Source organism: Poecilia reticulata, linkage group LG3 (genome assembly GCF_000633615.1).
Source record: "Poecilia reticulata strain Guanapo linkage group LG3, Guppy_female_1.0+MT, whole genome shotgun sequence".
NCBI classification, from domain to species: Eukaryota; Metazoa; Chordata; class Actinopteri; order Cyprinodontiformes; family Poeciliidae; genus Poecilia; species Poecilia reticulata.
Window position 1 is genome coordinate 4927033 of NC_024333.1, and position 10017 is coordinate 4937049.

The following is a 10017-nucleotide window of genomic DNA, read 5'->3' on the forward strand; positions in this document are numbered from 1 at the left end:
GTGGCAGAAATAATTTACACACACTCCTAACTGCAAGCGTAAACAGGCTCACTTTCACATGGAAAAGGATTAGACCAAAGCCTGGAGCACAAGAAGAGTCTCCATGGAGGGGATTTTATTTTCCTGCCTCTGCCGGCAGGCACAGGAGGCCACAATGTTGATTAAAATTAGCATCCGATATGTGACGAACCAAAAGCAGACACTTTGGAGTTGCAGTAAAATGTAGTGAAGATGAGGATACATATATTAAAATGTTACATTCGTTTGCGCTTTGTTGGCATATTTATACCATGAAAATGAGTCAGTTGAGTCACGACACAAAGTCAAAGGGACATAGAATTATATCATTGTACGAGTTAGCTCGCTAAGTAGTCACATCCCTTAATTTGATCACATTATATCACATTATAACCACAAACTTCAATGTGTTTCACTGGGATTTTCAATAATGGACTAAAACAGAATGATGTGTAATGGTGAAGTAGAAGGAAAGCTTTTTTATTTGATAAATCTGTACCAAACCGAAACCTTTATCAGCTTAGACAAGGGGTCTGTAAACATAGTTTTTACTACTTCTGTCTGGGCTTTGCATTTTTATTCTACATTATTTACATTCTGGATCACATATTGAAACTTTTTATTACTATTATCTGTCTAGTCTGACTTGAAACAGTTTGCAGAAAATGTTTGAATACTGAAAAGCCATTAGAAATCGACTTAACTCATCTACATGGGAACAGGCAACAAGGAAACCGTTGTGTTCGTTCTCCGACATTGTGAATCTAAATCAGCATGAACGAACGGCGTTGCTTAGTGGAGTGGATCTTTTTGCTGCTCTGATGGAAAAGGTCATTGGAGAGAAAGTCTTGCAGATGAAATCGCAAATTGTCATACAAAATGCAAAACATGGCAACTGCAGCATCCTGCAAATTAATGGCTGCCATTTGATTGTGCTGAGCAGTAAAGGCCAGGGAGTGAATTGATGCAGAATGCAGTTTGCACAATATGAAGGAATTGCAGTGTTTATGGAACAACGTTGCGAAACCGAGATAAAATTATAGTTAGAATAAATCACACAAGAACCTGAACCATCACTGAAAAGAAGGACTGCTTGATGTAATAAGACTAATTACATTTTTATTGGAGAAAAAACATAAAGAACTATGGAAGCCCATTTGCATAATGAATGTAAAAATAAAAAATCAACATAAAGTCATAAAAGTTAGAATTTTGACTTTTGAAGTCATAACTATGAGATAGTGGAGCAAGAATTCTTAGAAAGACAACGTGACATCCTATCTTAAAATCATGACTTACATTCTTGTAACTATGACTTTAAAACTCAAATTATGACTTACTTTTGTAATCATGACTTTAAAACTTAAATTTATGACTTTTATTCTTATAATTATGACTTTATAACTTGAAATTATGACTTACTTTTGTGATCATGACTTTAAAACTTAAATTTATGACTTTAAAGCTTATAATTATGACTTACTGTTGAGCTCTTATTTTTTTCCTTCGTGGCAGAAATGGGCTTCCATACAGAACTGTCTCACTTAAAATAATAGCGTTTTTTTCTCCCACTCTACATATGAGCTACTTATTGCAATATTGTGCAAACAAATCATTCCATGTTCCAGTCAGGAGGGTGAATAATGCGTAACATTCTGGTCTCCAGAGAGTCGATGCTCAACTTCCGTCTGGGCTCTGAGGAAGGCAGCGGTTCTGCCTGGCTGAGCTCCTCTGCTCTCTCTTAGGCAGAAAACTCAAAGCTTTTGTGTTTTCTCAAACTCGAGGCTGAGCTGGATGGTTAATGTCACAGATGAATCACCATGTTTGAAGCCTTGGTCCACCTCTTCATTTAGCCATCCAGGCCTATGACACAACAAAGTCAGCCCTGGCATGAGTGACGGATGTCGTTGATCCTTGGCCTGGCAGTGGCTCCGTCATAAGCCAGAAGAGGAGAGAATGTGATATAGTGCTGACACTTGCTATTTGACTCTATTTTTTGTTTCCCTCTGTGTTGTCAGTTCAATTACACCACAGTTCAATTATTCCAGGATCCTGGTCGCAGTCCGTAATTTCCCTTTTCCATCAGAAATCTTAATCTAAAAGCAGAACCAGGTCACCGCAGTGTAAGTAAGGCAATGGAAAGCATGGTGTAAAAATGAAAAGAGGTGTAATGCAATTTTTAGTCTTAGAAATTAAATTCTTAGATTCTGTCAGACATCATGGAATATTTCGCAAACAGTTGCATAAATAAGTATTAAAGAAGCTTTAGTTTTGTTTTTCTGTGCAGATATATTTCAGTTTACATAAAATTCACACCAGAGACGTCAGTAACAACCGAAGCAAGCCACAAATTAGTTCACAAACTAAGTGTAAAGCAGTGGGGTGCGTCCTAGTGTTGTGAAATAATAATAATGGTGATAGCTGCACACCGTAACCTTCTGAATGTTTCAGTAAAGACCCCTGGAGTACAGAAGTGCAAGGCTCACAATTTGACCAAAGACAAGCCACAGCCAGGCATCCCTACGTAAGATTCCTGACAAAAGAATAATCAAGAGTTAACCAAGAGCCAAAGAACACTCACAGAGAGCTTCTAAAAAATCCTGGAAGTAGAAAGTACAATTTTCCCATGAAAACAATGAGAAACACTCTCAACTGCATTTGCCTCAGCATACATTCACTGCACAAGACTCCACTGCTGAAGAAAAGGACACTTTTAGCTTGTTTTAAGTGTGTATATACCACTGAAAAATGGTTCATCATCCAAAGAAAATCACCCCATGCCACATATGGTTCTGGCAGAGAAATGTTTCTCTTAAGATGAGACGTGTGCAGATGTCTGAGCAGAATAACGGTCCCAAAAACACAACCAAGGAAACTCTTCACTGGCTTCAGAGAACAAAAGTAAAACTGTGTTTCTAACCTATGGAAAGAACTGAAGATCAGAGTGGATTTACCAAATAGTAATTTTGAAAATCCTAACTGACCTGAAACAGGAAATATTCAGCTTGATACCTCATTTAACACAAAGTATGTAAATATCAGAACTATTTATTTTTCCAGAGACGTATCAGAGATTCGTTTGACAACTTATTTTTACTTTCGGTTGATCTTGAGGCCTGTCCTGAATGATGTGAACATGAAATCCCTTGCATGAATGGCGTAGAACCACGTGAAGGACATCACAGCTCCCTGCTGGGCCCCCTGCAGTTTGCTTACCGGATGTGAGCGGACATATTTCCTACGGCAGTTCAAGATGTTGTAGGAGATGTTGGTCAGAAAAGGTCAACAGTGCTCACCTTCCCTCCATGTGGGATCTGTACACATCCAGGATCAAGAAAAATGCGGCTAACATCACGGCAGACCCCACAGATCCAGGGTGCAGTCTGTTCAAACGTTTAACTTCAGGCAGGCACTGCAGAGCGGTTCTGCCATCAGGCGTTCTCTCTGATAATCACAGATAGGAGTCAGAGTTCTCCATTTCCATGCAGTTTTGCTCCAACTTCGCCAATAAAGCTAACCTGGTTTAGCTATATAGTTCCTTTGAGAGAACACGGACATAAACTAGGATCAGAATATCATTTTTGTAACAAGGTGAGCAATTATACTCACTTCATCTCTCAATGGTTTCAATGGAAGCACTTCCAATTTTTGTTTGCTTGACTTAACGATGTCAAGAGCTGCATAACCCTGCAGTTCCAAACCCACTTAGTAAACTAGCCTGCAGCTGAGTTAGCAGTGCTGAGTCACTTTAGTTCAGAATGCTGATGAGCTGTGAACTGCTGACTAGAACAACTGTGGCTCATGTGAACGCAAACAATTTTGATTTCAACTAGCTAGTGATGCTGCTGACAAGTTGAAAGCTCTCGTGAGACAAGAAGTCCCAAGAAAAGGAAACTGGGCCTGGTGCATGTTCCATGTTGATACGATTATTGGTAGTCAAGGTAATCAAGGTTCCTTCTGCAAAATGTTCTTAACATTACAAACATATCCAGAGCTGTTAAACCATTTGGGAACTGTAGATACTGCAGATATTTCTACAGGCTTTAAGTAGAAAACCTGCAACAATCAGTGTAAAAGGATGGATGGATAAAACTTTGGCTGATCAGTTTACTGAGCCACAACGTGGTTAAGAGCACCCTCTAGTGGCAAAGAGGTGACCAGTTTCATCTTGACTGAAATCTCAGATCACTTTTTAACTAAATCCTGAAAGAATAAGTACCATCCAAATGTTTGGATTATTTCTTGTAAAAGACATGAAATGTATTTTATGCCTTTTTTTTTTTTTAATCTGTTACAATTAAAATGACAGACAGGTCTAGTCAGTTGGCCCAGTCTCCAAGTAGTTCAAACAAGGTAAACTAAGAAAACCCAAACCCATTTACTTCCCCTGAAAGGTTTCACATATTAATCAGCTATGGAGAAACATGCAGTTTTTGAGCGAAACCCTTCGTTTTTAAAAGAATGACCTTAAAATGAAGATTAAACCGTGTGACATCTGGAGCTGTGGGAAGAATCAAGTTTGCTCTACTTCAGTAGAAACTGGAAAACACCAATGGTTACATCAAAAAGAAAAGTTCATCTTCTGAGGTTTGTACTGATATCTAGTGAAGTAACTGTAGTATTTTAATCTTCAAAGCTCAATTAGCATCAATTTCTAATCAATTTCTTAACTTTTCTCAGCTTTTTACTCTGTGCACCGTCTGTGGGGGCCTCGCTGGCCCTGTGTCTGTTTTTACGAGTTTTTTTTGTGAATGTGGTTTTGAGAACTGAAATCATTTACATTACCCACCTATACTTTTTTTCTTGGTTATGAATGCCCTCGAGTATGAGCTACAAGTTATTTCTCAACATGTTGAAGCTCAACAAAGAGTCATTTAGTTCAACCAAAGACTAGAACACACAGACACATTACTTTTAGGCTTCTAAATCACAAAAATAATTGTAGAAATCTGTGGTTTAAGCTGTGGCTTTCAAATTTATTTCACAGTAGATCAACTGTTTCAGCATCAGACATGATGATGACAAACAAAAGCGACAACTATACAAAGTAGAAAACTATATGTTGTAGTAAGTCGTGGATATGCATGTCAGGTGTCCATTATTAACCCAGGCCATGCTGGGTTACCCTTATTCTTATTGACAGAGAGCAAATATTCCCACTGGCTCACGGCTCTTCCATGTTGTTGCTTAATGGCGTTGTGCTCTCCTAGTGAAGCCACAGCAGGCCTTATGCAACGCAGCAGGAGGATGCGGTTGGGCTCTAGGAGGTGATGGACACCATGTTATTGGGACTCAGGATCTCAATCCAGTATCCGTCAGGGTCCTGGATGAAGGCCAAGCCTTTCATTTTACCTGAGGGAGAAACATGGGGAGCAGGGAGTTTACTTCAAAAATCTGCACCTCAAAAAATGAATGAAAGCTTTAAATATTTACTGTCGGTCTATGAAGACTGCACAGATTATTTTTTCTCCCAACCCATCTTACCGTCATCTGGCTTCTTGACAAACGTTACTCCTTGCTCCTCAAACCTCTTACAAGCTGCATAAACATCAGGAACTGCAATACCAATGTGTCCTATAAGCAGTTCAAAGAGAGACCATTCATTTCTAATGCACAGTGAAGTTAGCTAAGATTTGCATATATTTCTAACAACTAATATAAAGATAGCTGCCTTAATAAAAGTGAACTGACAGGAGTGTGGATGTTTAATACTACACTTATCGTAAAAACAGGAAACAAATTTACCATATCCACGTGGGTCAGAGTTCCCATTGTGATAAGACTGGCTGTCATCAGACTCTGAACCCCAGTTACTGAGAGACAAGAGGACAAGTCCATGAGGGAAGACAGGACACAGAGAATACACTGCAAGTAAACCAAGTACAAAGTATCTCTGCTCTAGTTTCTAGTACAAATATATTGGTACATATGAAATAAGACTAAATTAACTAATAATTTACATTTCAAAAGATAACATGGGAAAAATGTTTTGCTGTAAGTGAATTTATCTGCCAATGGAAATAGGACTTTTAAGGAATGTTAAGGAATTATTAACTTAAAACAAGCTACTATATTTTGCTGAAAAATTACTTATAAATTAGTTTTGTCTTATTTCAAAAGGACTAAGATGTTTGCACTAGAAAGTAGATCAAAAATACTTTGTAAAATTTTGTAAGAATTGGGAAATGGAACAAAAATAATACCTGGTTCTCAGCAGTTTTTTTTTTTTTTTTTTTTTTTTTTTTTACAAATTTGCAATAAGCACATTTACAAACATGGATGTTTGTAAATGTGTCTCCACAAAATTCTGGAAAATTAGTCACTTCCCTTTTGTGGTGCCATGAGAGACAGCTCACTGACAGACCTAGGTCATTATAGTTAACTAAAACTAACGAAAACTGAAATTGAGAAACATTTTTTGTTAACCAAAATAAACAAAAACGGTACATGGGGGGGTAAAAAGTATAATTAACTGGAACTATCTTGCACATTTATAAAAACTAACTAAAACATACTTAAATTATGAATATAGTGTTCTTAGTTTCTGTGTTTTGCTGTCGGCAATTTATGGCACTCCATTCACATTAATCCACAAAATGTCGACAGCAAAAGTTGGGAGAAAACACCAGAGTCAGTTGGTTGGTCAAAAATTATGTTTTCATTACCTGATAAAATAAACAGAATCACAATATGACACTTAAACCTTTTTGAATTTTGCACCTAAAAACTGGCTGAAGTATGAAAAAAAAACTAAAACTACTGAATTAGACAAACAAAAAGTCACATTGAAATTAAACTAAACCATAATGAAAAACCCAAAACCATTATAATCATGTGCGGTTAAGAATAGCCGCCTCATTGGTGCCAACTTAATAATCATTTGCCAGATAAATACAGTACAATCAGAGTCAGATATTAGATGGCAGTGAAGCAGGAGCTGCTGACAGGCATCACATGCACAGCATCCTTCCTTACTGTGTCAGCTCGATGGTGGCTCTCCTTGAAAAAGTCCAGGCTGTCCTTTCCTTCACGTCGGCAGGAATCTCCTTCTTATCCTCATAGCCCAGGAAGAAGAGCGTGAAACGCATGGAGGGAAAGTCAAACTTCTGCAGTAACCTGCAACATATGGAACACCAGAGGGAAACTTTTTTACAAAGCTTCATGTCTGGTAGTCACAGTTCATAAAGCAAAAACTGTACAAAAAAACAACTAAGCTTTTAGAAACGTTCAGTGAGGATCATCGGTTTTCTCTTTGCAAGATTGTTTTTTATTCTTTTCTGTAACGCTCGAATTCAGCAGCTTACAAACTCAAACTCACGTCATGCCTAGGATCCTGGTGTAGAAATCCAGGGATTTAGCTGGATCCTTCACCCTCAACATAGTTTGCTGCATCATAAAGTCCTGAACAGACACAAAACAACACAACTTTACAAATAGAAATACATCACTGCAACAATTACAAACCGCAATAAAATGCACTTTGTGCTTTTAAAGTGACAAATTGCGAGATAAGAATAAAAATTAGAGATGTTGATCTTTCAGTCTCTAGTGACACAATTCAGAAACCATTTTTAATTCAAACAGTCTGGAGATTCTGTTTAAGTTATGTGGCTGACAAAAGGAAAAGTGTAAACAAATAAAACATTTATTTAAAACAATTCTCTAAAGCTCCATACTGTAAGTCCATCGGTTTATATTAATAGAATTTGTGCATAAAATTCTGCAACTTAATTTACCTGGATTAGGTTAGTTTAGCTGCCTGTCTTTGTCTTAAATAAAAATATAAAATCGAATTTTTGAGAATTTTGAGTCAATTCAGAATTCCCAGGACTGGGAATTGTGATTCTTTATAGAATAGATTTTTTTCTGCACTTCTAATAAAAATATTTAAAAAATGTTACAATATTAAATGGTTTTTAAGATCTGGAGATAATATAAGTTTATATGTTGCTTTTTCAGGCACCGACTGCCTTCAGGGTAACAATTTGTGTCCAAGTTCTGGTTTGGATGGTGGTAAGTGGTCAAGTGACTAAAGCCATCAACAGATAACACCACACTTTGTAATTGGGTTGCAGTCACTTTCATGCAGCTTCTCCAATTGGAAAGCATAGCAAGTTCCTCATGAATGCTGCTTGTGGTGCAGATCAAAGTCCTCTGGATAAATGAGCACGCTTCAGACACACAGGAGTCAAACTTAAACCCAGACCTGGTCATAAATGTACCAAAGCTAATAAAATTAAATATGTCATTATTCATGTACAAGTCCTCCTTTGTTGAATACCAGAAACTGCCTTCTCCTTTTCGCCCTGAAAACCTCTGCTGTCCACGTCTGTGTTTTACAGATGGGTGTCATCTCTGCAGCTGACCACGTTCTCCTCTTTCCTGCTCCCTTCCTTCTCCACCATCAACAGTTCATCGTGGAAAAAAACTCAATGAAGTTATTGCTAACTGCACAATGCTTTGGCAACCATTTAACTTCTCTACATTTTCTCATGTTACAAGTAAAAATCTTTATGTACTTTATTTTCAGACCAAACACAAAGGTTAAAGGATTTTCCTTTTCCCCTTTGTAAATGTGACTTTAATTTATTTTCAGCCTCTCGGTTATAAAGCAATATTCCAATGTTTGAAAATCTCACTTGTTTGAATAGTCCAGTCAAAGTACAGACCTAAATTCAATCAGGGATGTTTGGCAAGTCTTTAGAGATGTCATTCACAGATTATATCAATGAAATAATAAAAGGTACATGAACGAAGTTGGTGGAGATGCATCCCAAAATACTTACCCATCACACTTTTCAGATTTTCTTTGCAAAACTATTTTAAAATGTTGCACTCTTCTTCATAATTATGTACCAATCATATAAAATGCCAACAAAATTAACTCACGTTTGTGGCTGCAATGCGACAAAATGAAATACTTTTAAAAAGCAAAATAACTATTTACAGCTGCATTTTATTCAGACAAGTCAAAGAGAGCTACGCTAAAGGAAAAGTTTCATTTCGAAAATAAGTGACACCTCAAAATTATACAACTGCTAGGGTTTCTACTCATTGGTTCAGAAGATATTTTAAATATGCAACACCACTTCCAAGGATTTAAAGTGGAAGGGTAAATAAACTGCAGCCTCCATGCCAGTGATTCAGCGAGTACAGACTTGTTCTTGTGCAGACTCAAGTCCACTCTCGTCTATTTCATGTCTACTCTCTTCAGCAGGACACCATGCTTACTAAAACCAGTCTAGAACCGTACATTTCGTCGTTGCGCTGGTCAGGTAACTCTCGTGCCGCGTTTCTCCCCTGACGCGCTCGCAGATGTCAAGTCTTCCAAAAAAGTTGCAGTTTCGCCACCAGAAAATTCAGCTACACGTTAGCCTACAGCAGCCTCTGCTAAGAACTTGAACAGTTAGAAATGTGATGATTTGCAGCAGATATTGGAAGCTTTGTCAATCATGTTAAAATAAACCACATTCAATTTCATCTTCGAGATTCACCTGCCTTAAAAAGTCATTATCTGTCCGATAATGGGAGCAGCGCGAACAGCAGATTAACCTGCCAGGAAGTGTTCGGCCTGTTGGGTTTGGTCGTCGGTCAGTCAAGTACTGTTTCTGGCTTATTCTAAAGCACACCGGGCCAGCAGGCTGCTTACCTTAGTTGAAGGGTCTCCATCTTTACAAGCTGCGGCCGCTGCCTCGTCTGACAAGCCGGTGTCGCCCATTTTTTACAACCAAAACTTCAGTGCAGCCTTATGGGACTGACAGCGACAGGCAAATGAGAGCTGTATAACTGGAAGTTTGTACGAGAATAACTTCCGGTATAGGCTTTTTAAAATAAAAGACGAGGTAACCGTGCTAATTTTTTTAATGTCGAATTACACTTTTCTTCTAAAATATTATTGAATTTGAAAAAGGTTGTAAAGTAAGTGGAAAAATTATATTTAAAAAAACATTGCTCTTTAATATTAACGACTTAAAGACATTGATTGATAGATACAGCATT

General features: G+C 37.7%; 1 protein-coding gene across 1 annotated transcript; it reads right to left on the minus strand.

Moving 5' to 3' along the window:
* Positions 1-4968: 4968 nt before the first annotated feature.
* glo1 (glyoxalase 1) lies at positions 4969-9810 on the minus strand. Its single transcript, XM_008404847.2, has 6 exons — positions 9668-9810; positions 7337-7419; positions 6994-7134; positions 5764-5831; positions 5503-5592; positions 4969-5370 (listed from the first exon to the last, which is right to left on the minus strand). The coding sequence occupies exons 1-6, from the start codon at positions 9734-9736 to the stop codon at positions 5279-5281; spliced, it is 543 nt and encodes a 180-aa protein (XP_008403069.1). The 5' UTR covers positions 9737-9810; the 3' UTR covers positions 4969-5278.
* Between the last annotated feature and the right edge of the window lie 207 nt (positions 9811-10017).